Source organism: Onychostruthus taczanowskii, unplaced genomic scaffold, assembly GCF_017590055.1.
Source record: "Onychostruthus taczanowskii isolate IOZ18803 unplaced genomic scaffold, ASM1759005v1 scaffold81, whole genome shotgun sequence".
NCBI lineage: Eukaryota > Metazoa > Chordata > Aves > Passeriformes > Passeridae > Onychostruthus > Onychostruthus taczanowskii.
The window spans coordinates 2539731-2559751 of NW_024506002.1; the positions used below are offsets into that span (position 1 = coordinate 2539731).

The 20021-nt window shown below is 47.6% G+C and overlaps 1 protein-coding gene across 1 annotated transcript; it reads left to right on the top strand.

Moving 5' to 3' along the window:
- The first annotated feature begins 5697 nt into the window (after positions 1–5697).
- PGK1 (phosphoglycerate kinase 1) lies at positions 5698–16991 on the top strand. Its single transcript, XM_041424336.1, has 11 exons — positions 5698–5866; positions 8344–8394; positions 9228–9383; positions 9500–9644; positions 11694–11797; positions 12503–12622; positions 13266–13380; positions 13666–13845; positions 14410–14587; positions 14765–14863; positions 16510–16991. The coding sequence occupies exons 1-11, from the start codon at positions 5802–5804 to the stop codon at positions 16548–16550; spliced, it is 1254 nt and encodes a 417-aa protein (XP_041280270.1). The 5' UTR covers positions 5698–5801; the 3' UTR covers positions 16551–16991.
- The last annotated feature ends 3030 nt before the right edge of the window (positions 16992–20021 follow it).

The window sequence follows — 20021 nt, forward strand, 5'->3', positions numbered from 1 at the left end:
GCTTGGGGGCAAGTGGGGCTGGTGAGAGTTGGGAAATTGTGGAATAATCTCCTGTAGGAGCATCCCTGTGTTAGCAAATGGGAGAAGAGCAGAGGCTGCTGGAGCTCACGCTCAGAACCTGTCCCAGCAGAGCCCAGCACTGAGGTTTGTAACATCTCCACACCCTTTGGGCAGGTGTTTCCAGGGGTCACTCACCCTTACAGTAAAAAAGGGGTTTCTTGTGTTAGGATTAAATTTCCCCTGTTTTGTTTTGTGCCAATTAACCCTTGTTCTGTCACTGCTTTTAGTGAGCAAGTCCGGTTCAAGTTGTATCCAAGTGTTTCCAGGATGAAGAATTTTGCTTTTCCTTAAGATCTAACCCTGTAATTTCATCCTCTAAGACTGTCTCAGCCTAGTATGCCCCATCAGGTGTGGAAACCCACAATTTTAGCAGTGGTTTGGAAAATGCAGGTTTGTTGCACAAAAATAGTGAACAAAAATATCTGGAACTACTTAATTTAGGCCTTGAGTTATTTCAAGTTAAGGCAGTGTGTGAACCTTCTCGTTTCAAATTGAATTGTTTTGTTTTAGCCCTCACCAAATTAAAAATAAAAAAATTTTTAAAAACCTCATTAAGTAGCCAGGAGGCCCCACATCCTATGGACTAAGCTGTTACACAAAAATCTTTGCATTTGTGTGGCCAACACCCTTCATTGTGCTTCAAGAAACACCAACTTTAATAAAGAATTAAAAATTAAGATTCCCCTGGAATTTAAAATGTCTGTCCTTTCCTGAAACCTGACAAGTTAATGATGTTTCCTAAGTGAAACCATGAGCTGTCCCAGAGTAAATGCTGTTCCAAGCCTCTGATTTCAGTTTAGTAGAGCCTCACCTCCCTTGGTGGCAGAGCTCTCACATTCCATAGCGCTGCTTTGTTAGGGAAAAATGGGTAAATCATGTCATCAAATTGAGGTTCATTCTACATTGTAAAAATCAGTGGAACAAATAACACCTGTAAGGGCTCTGACAGAAAATGATACTGTAGATAATGGTAGGATTCATGGTAATTTAAAACTGTCTTGGGCACTAGAGAGACAGAGCAATGCTGTGCTCCTGCAGCTGCCACAGCCAGGGCTAACATTGGAGCCCCTGCAGCTGCTGCCTCAAACATCACCTTTGCAGGCTTGATGGAATCCGTTTTACCAGTTCCTGCATGGGTTTTTGAACCACTCCCTAGATGCTTTCAGTTCAGGGTGGCTACAGCATCTTTTAAGATGCTCTTTCTTTTTTTTCTTTTTTTTTTCCCCTCCCCTTTTTGAGTAATGTTTTTCGACCATATCTCTGCAGAGCACACAAGCCCTTAAGGTCAGACTCTGATTCCAAATTCAGCATCTGCCTTGACAGCAGAGTTGTGCTATGGGCAATGTGAGGGGTTTTTTTTTCCTTCAGTTGACTGGACAATTTAAGTAGTAGCTGTGAATTTGTACCATGTCTGCTTGGTCATGAAGGAAAACTGCTGACCAGGTAAGATTTGCTTGTCTGTATCCCATTAAACACATCTGTAAAATAATTTTTTTAAGGAGAGCTGTACACACACACGAACTTAGGTGCAGAAAAAAGAGACACAGAGGATTCTTCAGCATTTTTTTAATTAACCCCTCATTCAATTTCATGCATGGACAGCCTGAAGCCCTTTGTCCCTGCAGGTGTTGGGAATGATATTTGCAGGCAGTGGCCAAGTGAGGGAGCAGCCAGGAGATGTTTGCCTTTATTCTCTGGGCACTGTGCCCGTTTTTCAGGCAGCTTTTCCCACAGTTCCAGATTGGGTGCTTTTTATCTTTCCTACACGATGCCTGTGCTTGGATATTGACCATCTCCCACTGCAAGGAGAACGGAGCACTCAGACCTTGTGCTGAGCCTGTTTTGAAGGGGAGGTTTAAACTGCAGCGGGTGGTTGTAAAAGCAGGAAGTTTCTGCAGCCTGGGTCACGCGACACGGATGGAGATGCAGATTATTGGTCTCACAAACACACCCCAGTGCCCCAAAGCCTTTGGTCTGCCTAAACTTGCACAGTCCTGTTCCTGTTGGATAAATGAAGCAGGATCACGCAGGAGAGGGATGTGCAAGTCTAAAGTACAGCTGCTGCTTCATATTCCTAGGAATGACTTCCTAGGATGGTCACAGGTCCTTGGGTTTGTCATTACCAGCCCTTTGCCCTCCTGGCTTTGCTGAACTGGTTAATTTAAAAGTGCAGGGGTTGAACTGTTTGCATGGGCTTTTTTTTCTTTAAATATTTGCAGTATATTCTAAATATTTCACAATAGGAGGGAAGGACAGAGAGGTGACTCAAGTGTGGAAGTGAGCTTTGACTGTGTGTCTGTATGTTTTCCCCATTATTTGTAATTCCTTTTATGAGACACAAATTCTCATGCCTGGGCCATTTCCCATCTGTAACTGTGTTCTGCCATCTCAAGTTCTCATGTGACATCCTCCCTATTCCTCTATCTCATGTTCTTCAGACAAAACAAAAACAAAAACAAAAAAAAACCCAACAACAACAAAAAATAGCAAACAAGAATAAAACCAGACAACACTGAGTGAGCTGCACTTCTGCCAGAACAATCATCTTTATAAATGCACCAAGATTGCTCCAGACTTCTTATCCAATACTCTCCTAATCTATGGGATATAGTGGAATTGGTCCTATTCAGTAGAAGCCTCTTGGTCATTTTTATTTATGGCTTGCTTGATCCTTTCTTGCTGAATGTCCTGTCTCTGCCTGGGGATCCACCAGTGTCCTGCTGTCCCTTTTCCCTCAGCTGGCACACAGCTGTCCCAAATCACAGTGAGTGCCCAGGATGCTGTGTTCATGTCACCACACACTGTGACATTCCTGCCTCACACTTTTTTACCCCTAGGAGGTGACAGGAGAGCTTTTGAAATGAAAGCCTTGTCCTAATCAATGAACCCATTTCCCAGGGAAGGCAGGGTTGTGGGCTGCAGCTGGGAAGAGCTTTCCTTTCTGAGTCAGCACCGAGGAATTTAACCTTTGCCTTCAGAGAAAGCAGCACAGCATGAAGTAGTACAGGAAGAAGAAAAGGGATTAATTTCAGACCAGTTAAATAGTTGCAGCTCCTGTGGATCCAGAGAAGCCCTCCCTTATCTCCTCACTGGAGTCCCTCTGAGGTTTGTTCACCTGCTCTCGCTTGTGCTTCTGGCTTGGCTTAGAAGCAGCTCTGGCCAGCTGTGCTGCGAGCACGGGCCCCAGCTGCTGAGGGCAGGCTGGATTCAGCACCACTTCAGGACTTGACTCTCAGCCCCTGGTGAAGGCTGGATTCACACTGACACTTCCAGATGTCCCTGCCCACAGGGGACACTGTGAACACTGTCCAGGGGCTCTGGGTTACAAGGACGTACGTGGCCACTGCAAGGTTGGGTCTGATTTGCTACGTCACAGGAGGGACCCCTGGGTACCCCCCAGGTTTACTCTGCAGTCAGCATTGACACCATTACTGCACCTAATTTAATTTGAACCTTGATTGTAGATTTACAGCAATATGAGATCAACTACAGTGCACACACTGACAAACTAAAGGGATGTTCCCGGTCTCCTCCATCCTGACTGGTGACCACCTCACAGGAGATTTCAAGTCATGTGTCAGTTTGTTCCCACTTGTGTATTTCATGGTTTGTTGCTGTTGGGACCGACACCTTTAACATGTCTTGGAGGCCCATCCAGGCTTTCCTGAGCTTTCTGACAAGTCTTGCAGCCAGAGACTCCCACCCTTCTGCCTCAGGCTGGGTGTTTTCACCCATGTGTGAGCAGTGCATTAGTCTGGCTCTCTAGGTACCTTTGTGGTTCATTTCTTGTCAGTGCATGCTCATTTGAATCAGAGAGTCTTTTAGGTTGGAAAAGACCTCTGACACCACTGGATCTGATCTTTGACAAATCACCACCTTATCAATGAGGCCAGAGCACTGAGTGCCACATCCAGTCCTTCCTCGAACACCTCCAGGGATGGTGACTCTACACCTCCTTGGGCAGCCCATTGCAGTGTTTAACAACCTTTTTTCCATGAGAAATTCTTCCTGATGTCCAACCTGACCCTCCCATGGTACAACTGGAGGCCATTCCCTCTCCTCCTGTCCCTGCTCCCTGGGAGCAGAGCCTGACGCCCTATCTGTCCCCTCCTGTCAGGAGTTGTGCAGAGCCACAAGGTCCCCTCTGAGCCCCCTGTTCTCCAGGCTGAGCCCCTTCCCAGCTCCCTCAGCTGCTCCTCACAGGACTGACTCTGCAGGCCCTTCCCCAGCTCTGCTGCCCTTCTCTTGACTCTCTCCAGCACCATTCTGTCAGCAGAGAACTGATTTTGTCACCACGACTTTCTCAGCGGTATCTGTACATTTTTGTGAGCGTGGCAAAAAAAATAACCCTGTCAGCAACAGAAAGGCCTATCCTATGGGCAAAAGACAAAAGACCATGAGCTCCTTTTTCACCCAGTACAGTGCCACATTGCACTGTGCTATTGTCACCCAATGCACAGCCCCGTGCACTGCGTTAGAGGCTGCACGTATGTTGGGACAGGGGATTTTTGGCTGCACCCAGCAACTTGCTACAAAGACATGGAGTGACACAACAGGGAATGGCTGTGACCTGACAGGGCAGGGTTAGGAGTGCCTCCAGCTCTGGGGTCCTCTGCACAGGAAGGACAGGGAGCAAGTCCAGAGGAGGCACCAAGATGATCAGAGGGATGGAATACTGCTCCTATGAGGAAGTGTTGAGAGAACCAGGATTGTTCAGCCTGGAAAAAATAAGGTTTTGTGGCTTTCCAGTACCTGAAGGGAACCTACTGGAAAGAGGGAGAAAGACTATTTACATGGGCCTGGAGTGACAGGACAAGGGGGAATGGATTAAAACTGAAAGACAGTAGGTTGAGTCTTCTAGTACCTGAAGGGAACCTACTAGAAAGAGGGAGAAAGACTATTTGCAAGGGCCTGGAGTGACAGGACAAGGGGGAATGGATTAAAACTGAAAGACAGTAGGTTGAGATCAGATATTAGGAAGAAAATCTTCCCTGTGAGGGTGGTGAAGCCCTGGCACAGGGTGCCCAAGAGCTGTGGCTGCCCCTGGACCCCTGGCAGTGCCCAAGGCCAGGTTGGACACCGGGGCTGGGAGCAGCCTGGGATGGCGGAAGGTGTCCCTGCCCACGGCAGGGGGTGGAACGAAATTATATTTAAGGTCCCTCCCAACCCAAACCACTCCGTGATTCCATTAAACCATGCTGCTGCAAGGTGCATCCCTTCAAACAGTTGTTTTGTCCCCACTTGTCTTGAGAAGTATTTATGTAGGTCACTTAAAAATATCCGGGGTTTTGTCTCGTCCTTTAGAGAGCACGCGTGGCCTGCCCCAGGCCTATGGCTCAGCCGTGAAGTGCCTGCCCTTCATCTGAAGGATTCCCACCAGCCGACGCACGTTTAGACACCATTTATGGGTGATTTTCCCCCAGATAAGGTGCGGAACCGCTAATGTGGGGCTCAGGCACAGGACCCCGCGCTCTCCCAGCGCCCTCAGGGAGCGGCGGCTGCGTGTGGGACGTGACCGGGGCCAGCGCTGCAGCCCCGCCCCTGGGAGGCGGGATGTCCGCTGACGGACAGGAGGTTTGACCAATAGAAATGCAGAAAGGACAGCAAGGACCAATCGCTGACGGGAGGGGCGGGGCCAGGCGATCTGGGTGGTGGCGGCGCGGGCGGCGCTGCGGCAGAACGCGGAGGCGGCGAAGCGGAGCGGGTTGAGCTGAGCGGTGTGATTGCGAGCGGCAGCAAACATGTCTCTCTCCAACAAACTCACCCTGGACAAGGTGGACGTGAAGGGAAAGCGCGTCGTCATGAGGTGAGGCTTTACGGGGGGAACGTGCGTCGCCTGAGGGCCGCCCTGCTCCATGCTAGGGCCGGGCCGGTGCCCCCCGGTAGCAGCCCCTTGCCCGAGCCTGGCGCGTGTCGATTTGTGCGGTTTTAGTTCCATTTTTTTTCGCTCACTGGGTGTTGGAGAGGCTCGTGTATCATCATCGAGCCGGCCCGGCTCCGCTGCGGGGGACGTGGCGGCCGGGCAGGGTGTAAATCCCGGCCCGGCTCCGCCGCCCTGGATCACCCCGCTCGCACGTGTGTCGGCCACAGGAGGCTGGGGGCGAAATCCAGCCAGCCTGCCGTGCTTTTATTCCAGAGAGCTACCCCAAAAAATGCTTATTTCCCAGGTTTTTTTCCTTAATGCACATTCAAAAAGCATTGCAATAAAAAGTGAAGGCTCTGCTCAGCTGTCCAAATACCAATAATAATTCATTTCTTAGCAGGAATTGGATCATAGAATCACAGAATGGCCTGGATTGGGAGGGACCTTAAAGCCCATCTCTTTCCATCCCCATGCCAAGGGCACGAACACCTTTTGCTAGGCCGGGTTGCTCCAAACCTCTTCTAGCCCGGCCTTGGACACTTCCAGGGGTGGGGCGTCACCGCAGGTTTTCAGCACATCCCGGTCTGAAACCCTAAAATAGGCATTCATTGCTTCTTTATAAAGCATCAGTGCCTGAAAGCCTCACGTTAAAATTGTTGCCAAATCCTGGGAGATAAGGGCACGAAGGTACATCGTGATATATCCTGCTCGAAATGCTTTAATTGTGGGGTAGTTTGTTCAAGGTCACTATAACGTGGTTACCGTGTGTGTTATCTGCTCTGTGAGTAGGCAGGGATAGCAAAAGTATAGCTCCTCTTATTCGCAGTCTGACAGACAACTTGCTCTTTTTACCCCTTGTCTCCTCAGCCTTGTTTTGAACTAGTTCCCTAATTTGATTAGCAGAAACCAGCCCATGTAGCAAGTACTGAAGAAGTTTGCTCAGGATTTCCGTGCACTTTCTAAGTCTGGTACAACAAAAGATCTCTCTGTAGAAGTCTGTACCTGACTTTTTTTTTTGGCCATCTGACTTGTTTTTTTCCATTTCTGAGTCATGTTACAGAGAGCAGCCGTGCATTGGCAGGAGATGGGCTGGGTTTGCCTGCTCAAAATCTCCGTTAATTAATGCTAATTAATTAATTTTGCTGTTCTGTGAGGGGCTATCCAAGCCCAGCAGGTGAGCTGCCGGGCTCTGTGTCTCCTGCCTGCATCTCACCCCTCTGAAACGAGTCACCACGTGCTCTCAGTAGTACTAAAATCGATACCTCTTCTTTTTCTCCTCATGTGCATCTAATTTTGGCGTACTCACATCCTGCTTAGCTCCGGGTGCTAGTGCCGAAGCTTCAGGAAAAGTTGAGAATGGGGAGGAGAGAGGGCTCCGGGGAGCTCAGGTTTCAGTGGTCTGCAGGGGGGAAGAAGGCTGAGCTGGACCTTTCTTTTGTAGATTTGATGGCTCTGTAAAGCAAACTGTCCTTTTATTCTCTCCTTTCAGGATAATGGTGCTTTTCTTTGCCCCTTCCAGAACTCCGACCACTGTGCTGTGGGGCTGCCAGTTCCATTTCTGTCTGCTCAGCTACTCCTGTTTTGCTGGCAGCTTTTGTTTTTTTTCTTCTTTTGTCTTTTCTTCCCATTTGTTTCACGTGCTGAGTGGGCTGCAGGGGGATTCATTCACGCAGCTTGCTGAACTCGCATGTTTTGAATGTATAGAAGGATGAAGGATGCACACTCTGCTCCCTGCCATTCTGCTCCAGCCATGGGTGTTCCCTCCGAAGCTCAGTGAGCAATTTCTGCCTCCGCGGTTATGCAACGCAGCTTCCTGCACATGGGCACAAGGGATGCCAGGAGAACGGGCTGGTGACACTCCTCCCTGCCAGCCCTCCAGCTGGCACGGGTCAGGAAGTTACCTCAAGATCCAAGTCAGGTCTTCCAGGGAGAATGTGATAAGCCACAGCAGGAAGATTAGAGCTGCAGAGGACAGAAATTAAAGCTTCCTTGAACTGCCTGCTGGCCTGCAGTCCAGCCAAGTATTTCTGAAACCTCATTTGAGGACACAAGGTCTCTAGTCGTTGTTCATTTCCTTTCCTTTGGATGTTCCTCATTGGGGATCCAGAACAATATTGTTTAAACATAAAAAGTTCTGTCTGGGCTTATTTCCTGCTCAGCATTACTGCTGCTCTGGTCCTGAGCATTAGGATGTGTTGGTGGCCCAGTGCTATCACAAGCAGAAATGGCTGATGATACATTGATTTCAGACCAGAACTTGTCAACAGGGCAGAGGTGAACATCTAACTCTAGTTGTAACACTGCTTTTCTAGCCAGCACCTTTACTGGCAGGTTCTCTCACTCATTTGTTGAAAATTTAAAATTAATAAGTAATAAAATAAATTTGTTGAATATTTAATTTTGCTTCTGATTTTTTTTAGGGTTGACTTCAATGTTCCAATGAAGGATCACAAAATAACCAACAATCAGAGGTGAGCTGTAATTTCCATCCCAAATGGAGGCCCCAAAGTCTGCTGTGTCTCTGACTTCACCCCAGGACCTGGAACATTACCCATGATTAAACTGTCACTGCTCATACCAGAATATTAAAGGTCTCAGAGAAAGTCCAACAATTTTTAATTAAACCTTCTGCAGTTGCTAGCAAACTACACTTAACTACAAGGCTGATACTGTGGCTGCTGTGGAAAGCATATGGAAAAAAATCTGTTATTTAAGAGATCCTAAACTTCCTAAGCTGGCCATGACCATTTCACAGCCACATCCCTTAGGCTGTGTGTGAGAGTTGTCTCTCTTACTATGCAGAAGTCTCTGTGCCTCCTGCTTACCCTGGGTCTGGGGTACCTTCTTGTCTTTGTTAGAATAATTGTTGCAGTGCAGCACACAAAACCCTGGAGTTTAGAAACAGTGGTGCCAGATGTCTTGCCCTGCTGGTCTGCCACTTGCAGGAGGTGCCAGCTTTGCTCACCACAGTGTTCTCACTGCTCATCATTTCTCTACTGGTGCAGGATCCCAGAGTAACCCAGGGAGCCTGGCAGTGTTCAGGTGTGTCCTGGCATTTCTTAGCTGAGCAATCAGAATTTAGATTACAAAATGCATTTTAATTCCATGTCTTACATGGCTGGGAAAATAACAATGAAATGTATGAAAACGGGCTGGGATGGAGAATTGTTCTGTCCCGCTCTTGTGCTCTGTTTCTTTTGTCATTTTTGAGGGACAGCTCCCAGGGCTCGTGTGTAAGTGGTACTAATCTGCTTGCCTGGTAAACTCTGAGTCCTTATTAATTAGTTCTTCTGTGCTGTTACAGAATCAAGGCAGCTGTTCCTACCATCAAGCACTGCTTGGACCATGGGGCCAAGTCCGTGGTTCTCATGAGTCACCTGGGTCGCCCCGACGGTGTCCCCATGCCTGACAAGTTCTCCCTGGCCCCAGTAGCTGTGGAGCTGAAGGCACTCCTGGGCAGGTAAAGTGGAAAAGCAGCCTGCTGTGCACCAGACCCTCCCTGCCAGGGGACCTGGGTGTTTTTCTTTCCACCAGGGAGCCACTGGTGAGGTTACAGTGTGTGTCTTGTGTTTGCAGGGAGGTCTTGTTCCTGAAGGATTGTGTTGGCCCTGAGGTGGAGAACGCCTGTGCCAATCCTGCTGCTGGCTCAGTCATCCTGCTGGAGAACCTCCGATTCCACGTTGAAGAGGAAGGCAAAGGCAAGGATGCTTCAGGGAACAAGGTGAAACTTTGTCTCTCTCTCATGTGTGCCTGCTCTGGTCTTCTGTGCTCTTTGCTGCAGATTGACAAGGAGGCAGCAGCCTCTCTAACACTGATTGTGAACCTGCTTTTAACAGGATGTCAAGAGATCTTTGGTTCAGTTCGTCCCACTGTTGTGCAAAAGCTTTGAGTGGAGTGTAGTGAATTTCCAAGATGAAACAAGTGAAAGGCTATAGATGACTGTCAAAAAAGGAGAAAGAAACAACACAGAGCTGTGCAAGAAACTGCTGCTTGTTAGGCTTCAGTATTGGATGTCTAAAATGAAAACCATTTTGGAGACAGTTTGTTGCCACCAGGCCCATAAGAATGATGCTGCTTTTTTGGGTTGTATGGCTAATATTTCTGCAGCACAGGGATTATCAAACCCTCCTCTAAGCCTGAGCAGTTCTCTAGAACCAGGCTGCCTTGCACCTCTGACATTTTGCTGAAGGTCAGCAGAGTGCTTGCTCCAGACAGCTGCTTTTCTTAGCGATGGTGACCCCGCTGGCTTACAGAGGCATTGGCTCTGTTCACATCCAGTGCTTGGAGGGAATGCTGACATGGAGTGCTGCCCTTTATGGGCTGACACAGGACTCCTGCAGCTTAGGAGCACAGCACAGAGTTGGTGAGCCTGTGCAGATGGCAGGGGAAATTGAGCAAATCTGGAATTATTCACTGCTAGAACTCTGTGCCACTGCAGGTACAGTGGCAGGGAGAAGAGTGGGGCAATAATTTAATTTTCTCTGGGAGACAATCCCTTGGTTTTGTGTGTTTCTGCAATTCCCAGGTGATTTGGCTGGGTGTGTGCATATGGAAGCCACTGCACTGAGCACAACAGGGCAGGTGCCAGTGTCATAGCTGCCTCTTGTAAAAGAGGTGAAAGTCAGTGCTATGGAAACAATGATGGATTGCAACAGGATTGCAGATTGCTGACTGGTACTTAAACTGTGCTTTTCCAAAGTAGATGCAGTGGTAGTGGTTCCTTCTGTCAGAGCCTCTTGTGTTCTGCTCACAGATGGTACTGGTTCTAACTGGAGCACTTAGTCTCTGTGCAGCCAAGCAGTTTGCTGAGTGAAGGAGCAATTGGCAGCATTGCTGTAGAATCTCTGTGGTCCCTTGCACTTGTCTCCTGCTCAGGCTCTGCTAAAAAGGGCCCCCAAAGCTCTGCTGCCATCTCTTGGAGTGCCTTCCTGCCATTGTCCCTGTGGTGTCACATCTGGGTGCTGGCAGAGGCCTCTCGTGGGGTGCTGAGCTGACTGAGCAGGAGAGCCCTTGGAGAGGGGCTGGCCTGACTGCAGTCTGGGCTGTTCTCTACAGCAAGGGGCTGCCACCACCTCTGAGCAGGCACCTGCTGCCCTAGTGCGCTCTGCTGTCACTTCATGCTTTGAAGGAGAACTGAACTGCATAAACCATCCTGTGAGGATGTAGTAGGATGCTTGGAGGAGTCTTTTAACAGAAATACACCTGTTCTTACCCTCTACATACTGCTCTTACCTGCATTTCCAGCACTGGCTGCTTTCACTGTGGCCTGTTGTAGTGTGCAGGCCTTTTATCAGACTGTTCATTGGTTAATCCTCAATGCAGTTGCTAAATCAATCCTTCAGGAGCTCAGCCTTTAATTTGTCTCTTGGAGATTGTGCTTGTTTGGTTCAGTGAGTGAGCATGAACTTGTTTAGCCTGATCTCAGCATTGCCTTGTCTCTCCACACCTTTGTGTGCTTCCTGTGTTCACCACACAACACTGGAAGTCTGTTGGAGAGAGGCTGAAAAGTTTGTGGTGCTGCAGTTCAGAAGTGTGAACAGTCTTCAGCAACAGCAGTCATGGGGAGTTTAAAGTGGAATTTAAACCATTTAAGCTTTTTTGTTGCTCCTGCTGGACTGGGAAGAAGCAAATGAAGACCATTACCCACTGGATGAACTGATGAGTTCTTGAAACTGACCTTTGCTTTGGGTTTGAGTCAAATAGCTGACTTTGAGCTCAGATTCAGAGTCAAAGTCTCAGAGTACAAACTTGTCCTTCTTTCTCTTTTTAGATCAAGGCTGAGCCTGCAAAAGTGGAGGCATTCAGAGCCTCTCTTTCCAAACTGGGAGATGTCTATGTCAATGATGCTTTCGGCACTGCGCACCGAGCTCACAGGTGGGTACCTGTTTGCCTTCCACAGGCAGAACTGCAGAACAGTATCTGCTATGGAAACACATCAAATACTGCCCCCAAGGAGTTTTAACTTCCTTTTGGGCTTATCCCAATATCATTGTGCTGTGTTTGTTTCTCAGGAGTGGATTTACTAGAGGTAGTTGTCATCAGTGTATGCTCTTTCAGGTTTGTCTCTTGAAACAAGATCTTAAGACTTGCATTGACTTTTTTTTAGACTTTGAAGATGTAACAATTACTTGCTTAGGGCTTGTATAAATTGTCCTGCAATTACAACAGCCCTCTTTTCCAAAAGAGTAATCGCTCCAGAGTTGTTATTTTCACGGAGTGTGTTTGGATATGTGTACTTGCAGATTGCAGTGGTCATCTTGGAAGAAGAAATCCCTGCTCTTGGCTATTCTTATTTGTCCTCTGGTATCTTGGATAACTAGTTGAGATGATAAATGTACTGTAAATCAATATTTCTTTGCCAAACCAATGTCAGAAATGAAGCATGTACAGCTGTCTTATCAAACTAGGAAAACAAAGCCCCTGTGTGTGCCTTCATGCAGGTGGTAGCTGTTCTCATTGCTGCAGCTGACTGAAGGGTTGGCTTTGTAATGCTGTGAGACATGGGCATGTTTCTACACTCCCATGTCTCACAGGAAAAGGAAACTTTCCCTTTCCTCACTTTTTACTTTAATTCTGCAGCTCCATGGTAGGTGTCAATCTGCCTCAGAAGGCTGCTGGCTTCCTGATGAAGAAAGAGCTGGATTATTTTGCCAAGGCCCTAGAGAGTCCAGAGAGACCCTTCTTGGCAATTCTTGGAGGGTAAGACTCAAGAACATTGTGACTTCTTTTTGTGTATTACTTTAACTGCCCTAACAAACGAACTGTTGTTTAAGCAAGTGCTTTCAAGTGTACCTGCAGTTCAGATTTGTAGCTGACTCCTGAGATGTGAGATGTGCATTAGAGAGGAGCTAACTGATACATCTGCTCCTGTGATGATGCAATCTGGCTGTTCATTGTCATTCCCCAAATTGAGACAGTCCCCAGCAATTTTTTGCCCAGATGAGCCAGGAGAGCAGTTGGAGCCATGTGATGGCCCAGACATTGTTGGTGACCTTTTTCCCCCAGTTCAGGGTACAGGAGTGCTCAGGCTCAGCACTCTGTAAATTGACATGACCTCTCATTATGCAACAGGCCCTACTGGGGCTGCATGGGCTCTGCTGGGCAGTCAGGGGAAATCAGGCTCTAAAAGGCCAAATGAGGTTTATATTTAAATAGAAAAGAAGAAATGAAGGGCTGAATAATGCTCTAGTAAGTTGAATTTTAATACTGGTGTGCTAACTTGCAATATTCTCTTTTTGCCCATTCCCAGCAATTTTTTTGTTGGATCATTCTCTAGAACAGCCTTGACATACCATGGTCACAATATTCATTATTCATTGTTTTTCCTTTTCTCTTTTACCAGAGCCAAAGTTCAGGATAAGATCCAGCTGATCAATAACATGCTGGATAAGGTCAATGAGATGATCATTGGTGGTGGAATGGCATTCACCTTCCTCAAAGTGCTCAACAACATGGAGGTACAAGGAGAACAATTCTGTGTCTGTTCCTAATGGTGAATGTGGTCTGAATGCCCCTTGCATGTTCTGGGATTGAGCACTGGCTCTCTGCAAGAGTAGTGAGCACTGAAAAATTACTTGACAGTCCCTTTGCAAAACTCAGACTGCTGCTATGTCTCTCCATGTGCTTTAAGGAAACAATCTTTCCAGAATTGCTGTCTGAGCAGTTTTGGTGCTGATGTTCTCTTCTGTCATGACCAGGAGGTAAACAAACACCTCTCTTATTTTCCCAAATGTTACCTTTAGATTGGCAACTCTCTGTTTGATGAAGAGGGATCAAAAATTGTCAAGGACCTGATGGCCAAGGCAGAGAAGAATGGTGTGAAGATCACTCTGCCTGTTGACTTCATCACTGCTGACAAATTTGATGAGAACGCACAGACTGGGGAGGCCACAGTGGCTTCAGGCATTCCTGCTGGCTGGATGGTAGGTTTGAATGGGAAAGGGACTGACAGGAGGAGAGGAATAGGGTGGGTAGGACACCTCTTCAAGGAGTAGAAAGAGTTATTGTGAGCCTTGGCACATGTTCCTGAAGGCAGTCAAGCTGTGTAGAGTTTGTTGGTTTAATGAAGTTGAAGCCCTGTTGTTTGTTCTGAATTTCTAAGTGTAAAGTAGCTTCTGTGAGATTTGGATTAAAACAGCAAAATTCCTCTCCCAACATGCAGATCTGAATGCAGTAGAAATCCCATTTATTTGACTAGATTTTAAGTAGGGTTGGCTAATTCTTTCTAATTTAGAAAGGCAAAGCCTTTCTAACTAAGGCTTCAAGAATCTGACATTGATTTAAAACTGACTTACTGGAAGATTAAAAAGTGTTAGGAAGATAAATACCCCCCAGACTCCACCCTCCTGCAGCAGCAAATCTGCAAATCTGTCTGTGAATATAGAGAAATTCTTGTTTTATGTCTGGGGTGAGGGGGAAGCTTCTGGCTGGGCATGGGTGATTTGAGCTGGGGATCAGCAGTGAGTGACTTCTCTCACTTCCCTTAGGGCCTGGACTGTGGCCCTGAGAGTGTGAAGAAGTTTGTTGAAGTTGTGGGAAGGGCCAAGCAAATCGTGTGGAACGGTCCAGTTGGGGTCTTTGAGTGGGACAAGTTTGCCAAAGGAACCAAAGCCCTGATGGACAAAGTGGTAGAAGTAACTGGAAAAGGCTGCATCACCATTATTGGTAAGTGGTTGTGTTCTTCTATTTCTAAATGCATGGAGGAAACTTGTGATGGCCAGCACTGTGATAAAAATATTGGTCAAATTATTTTCCTCAGATTCTCCCCTGTCCTTCAGCTTGGGCCTTCAGTTGGACAAAATCTGAATTTCTTGTGTCTCAAGGATTGTGTTTGTGCTACAGGTGGTGGAGATACAGCTACTTGCTGTGCTAAGTGGAACACTGAGGATAAAGTCAGCCATGTCAGCACAGGAGGTGGTGCCAGTCTGGAGCTGCTAGAGGGTAAGTCCTCTTTTATCTTCTTTTGTTTGAGTAAATGTGGAGTTCTGAGTGCTTTACCATTATCACTTATCAGTAAAGCACAACAACGGAGGAATGTCTTTTCTGTGCCACCATGTGAAGTTAGTTACATGTAGCTTTGGAGCTACAAGCTTCTCTTGTTCTGTAGCCTTCACAGAGGAATAGAGGAAGGAAAATGGAGTATTCCTGCAAACAGCACAGCGTGCTTCTCCCAGAAAGCAAAAATACTGGCATAGAAAACAAGAGTGGGCTGGATTTTGTCACTGATCCCTCACGACATGCCACCCAGCCTGTTGAAAATGCACGATTTCTGATAGGGAAGTCTCATCAGAACAGTCTGGAATTCTTTCCAGAAGTCTCCTCTTCCTGTTTGGAATTGCCTTGGTTTTGGGGGGCCCTCTAGTGCTCACCGACAAACCTGCACGAGGGTACTTGGAATTCAGAATGGTGAGGATTGAAGGGATTCTTGTAACCAGTTCCATTGTTCTCTAAACGACTTTTCATTTCCTCTGGTAATTTGCCATTTCCCAGTGTGTGTAAATTATCCAATGCTGTCAACTCCTCTGGAGAGGAGAAACTTCAATAAACTGCCTTGCAGCTGCTGTTTGCAGGAGTAAGATGGGAGACACAGCTTTTGTTTCTGTTGCCTAGGGAGTGATGGGGAAGGGAAAGAATGCAGATGGCTCGAAGGAAACGCTGTGTATTCAAAAGCACAAACTTGTCTAAGTTTTGGCCCAAAATATGGGTTTGTGTGTGTGATCTTTTAAATGTAACGGAAGTCTGGCTAATTAGAAAAGCTTCTGAAGATGAAGAAAGGGGGGAAAATCCCTGAAAACTCAGCAAACTAGTGAGTTGTGAACAGAGTTACAATTCAGTCCTGCTGCACAGCTTGAGCATTAGAAGGTTGTTTTCCTAAGGAAAGGCAAAACCATAGTGGTGTCTGTTCATTATTAAAGTAGGACAAAAAGCTAAAAATGCTTTAGAAAATGTTGCACTGTATTAATCTAGGCCCTTGTACTAAAATATGAGAATATTCTTTGATTCCATCAGTTGCAAAGAGATATGTAAATGTCTCAACCTGAGTGTTTTAGTTATTTAAAGAGCTGGGACTTATAGGAGGCCTTGTCTCTTAATTAATTCTTAAAATTTCCACCACACTCCCCAGAATTCTATTTACGTGCTACATAGGAGGCCTTTTCTCTTAATTCTTAAAATTTCCACCACACTCCCCAGAATTCTATTTACGTGCTACTAAGGATTTAAGAAAGTATGCAGCAACTCCCTAAATCAATCAAAAGTCTGTTTGCCATCAGACTTAATGGAAAAGGGTGTTTGGATCTGGCCCTAGCAGAGACTCGAGAGAAATGTGCCATTACTGCTAATTGAGGGTTGATGGCTGGGCTGTGTTAGGAATCTCTCTGCTGACATCCGAGTGCAGCTGTGCTCTGGGTGCATTCACTGTGTGGAGCAGGTCCATGGAGCCACCATGGTCAGCCTGGAGCCACACTCTTCCATTTTCAACCTATAATTCCTGATTCACTTTTTAAAATTACCTCTCTTTGAATGTTGCAAAGTTGTTTGAGCACAGAGAGGTCTTAACCCTGCTGCTGTGTTTTATCTGCCCCCAGGTAAGGTTCTCCCTGGTGTGGATGCCTTGAGCAACGTGTAGAGAGCAGAGCCCCACGCCCTGGTCCCGTGCACATCCCCTGAGATCCAGCACTTCAGCGCTTCCGTATTCCAGCTCTGCCAGAGGCAGATCCCAGAGTGTAAACCGGAACGGGACCTTGGAGCAGGAGAGAGCAGAGATTTTCCTGACTGCAGTTTACATGATGTGGGTTTGTCCACTGTTACCCCACTTGAATTAACGTAGTGAGTTGAAGCTGTTGTTGTGAATTTAGAGTGTATATATTTATATTTTGCCTTTTCAAAGAGATTAATCCCTGTTAGATGTATATCTCAGAAAGGAGTGCACTGTCCAGCTTAAAGGCATTTTCATCACTTGACGTCCTAAAGGCATTTTCATCACTTGACACGGTTCAGAAAACAAAGGGGACTCCAGTTTTTTGGAGGTTGATTGTAATAGCTGCTGAATAAACATATTTCAAGTGCTCCCAGTTGTATGTTGTCCTTATTTCAGATTTTTAGAATGGTCTGCATTAAAATACCTTCTAGCATCTGGAATCTGAGCTATTTTTCCTATTTGCTGTAATGATAATATTTCTAAATCTCCTCTTGTGTTTGTTCAGTGGTTCTATAAGCACCCAGTCATCATCAAAGTGAACTTGGTTGGAAAGGAAGTAAATTGCCACAGATGTGCTCTAATGTTAAAACTTCAATGCCCCTCATAATAAAGTAAGATGAAATTTTGAATGTGCAAGTCAAGTAAGAAAAATGCAAGTTCAGCTCCTTGTCATCTAGAGAACTTGCCTCATAATGGGGAACTAATTTATTTAATGTCAATAAAGGGAGAATATTGAAGACTGAGACAGGTAAAATGAAGTCCCTGGCAAACAGAATTTCAATGTGCCTCTGTTCCAGTTTTGGTCCTGAAAGCACTGAAAGTAGCACGGTAAAACTGCACAGCTGGACACTGAGGTTTGTGTGTGGCTTCAGCGCGTGGCAGAATGGCAGGTGCTGTCAGTGAAGGGCCCAGCAAGGTGGTTCCAGTTCCTGGAGCTGGATTTCCACGTGCCCTGCCCTGTGCTGGCTCCTGTGCTCACTGCAGGGCCCAAATGTGCGCACAAAACCCAACCTGGGCCTGCTGCAGCCTCAGCCTGGCCTCGGCTTTGGGTTATGGCAGCAGGCACAGCTCTGCTCTGAGGAGAGGCACTGCTCCAGCTGAACTGCTGCTGGATCTTCCCGCTGGATCCAGGAAAAGTGAGTGGTGTGGGGCAGCCAGGGCCTGGCCTGATTCCCAGTGAAATCCCAGCAGTGGTGTTCCCCAGAGGTCCTGCATAGCACAAAGCATTAAGGATGAACCATGGAGGGGATCCCTGAGGTAAGCAACAGGTCACAACACAGATCCTGCTTTTCAGTTAATTTCTATATATGAAATGCTACAAAACAAAATGAAAGTATGTGTTAGAGAACTCTGCCACATTTTACCTGGTGATGAGGGGGTGTGAATTAAAACCCAATAATGCTCAAGTGTAGTAAGGCTGCTATGAAATAGATAGCTGCTACAGTTTAAAGCTAAAAGGACTACTGCAAAGAAAGTAGAAATACTGCAAAATTACTGCAGCACTGTGGTCTCCTCGTCTTCCTCCCCTCCTTTGTAACTCTCCCAAGCATTGTCTGATGGCCCATGAATGATGCACATTTGTGCTGTGCTGTGCTCGTGTTTTCCAGGCAGGGGTGCAGACCTCCGACAGCTGCAGGAACGAGGCAAAGAAAGGAGGGGGCTTGTCAGCCACAAAAAGACCGTGGATTTTGGAAATCCAGTACTACAGAAACAAACATTCCACCGTGTCTTGTAACAGATCCTCGTTGTCTGGCTCTGGCAAACAAGGCCTCGTGACAGCACAGCCCATTTTTGTGTCACTCTCGTGCCCCTGTGCTGCTGGACTCCCATGGAGCAATAACAGCCTTTCCCCCAGCCCTCCTTTCGGGGTGTTTACAGTGGAAGGCTGGTGTGTGGCCACCACCACTGTTGGCTTTTTCCTCTCTCCATCAAAAGCAACAAAACAAAGCTATCTGTAATTAAATACAGCAAGCAGTAATAATGCTCTGTACACACAGATGTCTCTGCTTAAAACCATTTTTTCACCTGATTTTGGATGCTTCCTATTCCCATCTCTCAAATATCCTTTTGTTTCCACATGGCTTGTTTTGTGTACTGTTCTGGGTTTAACACAGGAACCATGGCACAGCAGGGCCAGAGAGATACTCAGCTTTAAATAAAAATAAATTGTAAATAAAAATGAAGCACATAAACATGAGACCATGTGAGCTGAACACTTGATGGCCAGCAGCTGAGTTTCAAGGGCCTTTCTTTAAGTTTTGCCTGCTAATACTTCTTTGACAGCTTGGCTTTTACATTTTATTGTTTTTGTTTAGAGTTTCTGGGGCAAGGACTTGTCCCTGTCGGAAACATTGTGGAAGAAAGATTAGAAACAAAGCTGTTGCAGAAAGCTCGTGATGTGATGGAGGTAACAGATACAGCAGGTTTAGGGGGCTGATACTAAGAGCCAGGTGAAATAAAAAGAACTTAAATCCTTTGGCTATACCTACCCTGTGGAACATTCCAGGCTAGGGCAGAGGGGCTGGAAAGTGCCTGGAGGGAAAGGCCCTGGGGGTGCTGGTCAGCAGCAGCTCAACAGGAGCCAGGAGTGCCCAGGTGGGCAAGAGGCCACTGGCACCTGGCCTGTCCCAGCCATGGGGTGGCCAGCAGGACCAGGACAGTGACTGTCCCCTGATGGGCACTGCTGAGGCCACTCCTCAAGTGGTGTGTTCAGCTCTGGGCCTTTCACTTCAGAAAGGACATGGCGGGGCTGGAGCGTGTCCAGAGAAGGTAGCGGAGCTGGGAAGGGGCTGGAGACCCAGGAGCGGCTGAGGGAGCTGCGAAGGGGCTCAGCCTGGAGAAAAGGAGGCTCAGGGGGGCCCTTGTGGCTCTGCACAGCTCCTGACAGGAGGGGACAGCTGAGGTCTGCTCCCAGGCAACTAGTGATAGCACAGGGGAGGTTCAGGTTGGGTATTAGGAAGGATTTTGTCACGGAAAAGGTTGTTAAACATTGGAAGGCGCTGCCCAGGGAGGTGGTGGACTCCCATCCCTGGAGGTGTCCAGGGAACGACTGGAGGCCACGTCCCACAGCCAGCGCTCTGGGCTGGCTGACAAGGTGGGGATCACTCACAGGCTGGGCTCGCCGCTCTCAGAAGTCTTTTCCAGCCCCGAGATTCCCCTCGGCCGAGGCGCGCTGCCCGCAGGCGCCCGGCGGCTCCCCCGCCCGTGCGGAACTACAGCTCCCGGCCGGCACCGCTCGCCGGCCCGCCGGGGGATGCCGGGCGCCGTAGTTACAGCCGCCTGCTGAAAGTTCCCCACGGCATCGGCGGGGGGCCCTTGCCGGAGCTCCCCGGCGTGGCCCAGCGCCGTGCCGGCCGGGCAGCCCGCGGGGAGCGGCCCGGGATGGATGTGCGGGCGGCC

Bases quoted from the DNA above. Each gene is read 5' to 3' on its own strand.
- PGK1 (XM_041424336.1), top strand. From the start codon at position 5,802: ATGTCTCTCTCCAACAAACTCACCCTGGACAAGGTGGACGTGAAGGGA. The intron at 5,867-8,343 runs GTGAGGCTTTAC...GATTTTTTTTAG, and splicing joins GGAAAGCGCGTCGTCATGAG to GGTTGACTTCAATGTTCCAA. The intron at 14,864-16,509 runs GTAAGTCCTCTT...ATCTGCCCCCAG, and splicing joins CAGTCTGGAGCTGCTAGAGG to GTAAGGTTCTCCCTGGTGTG.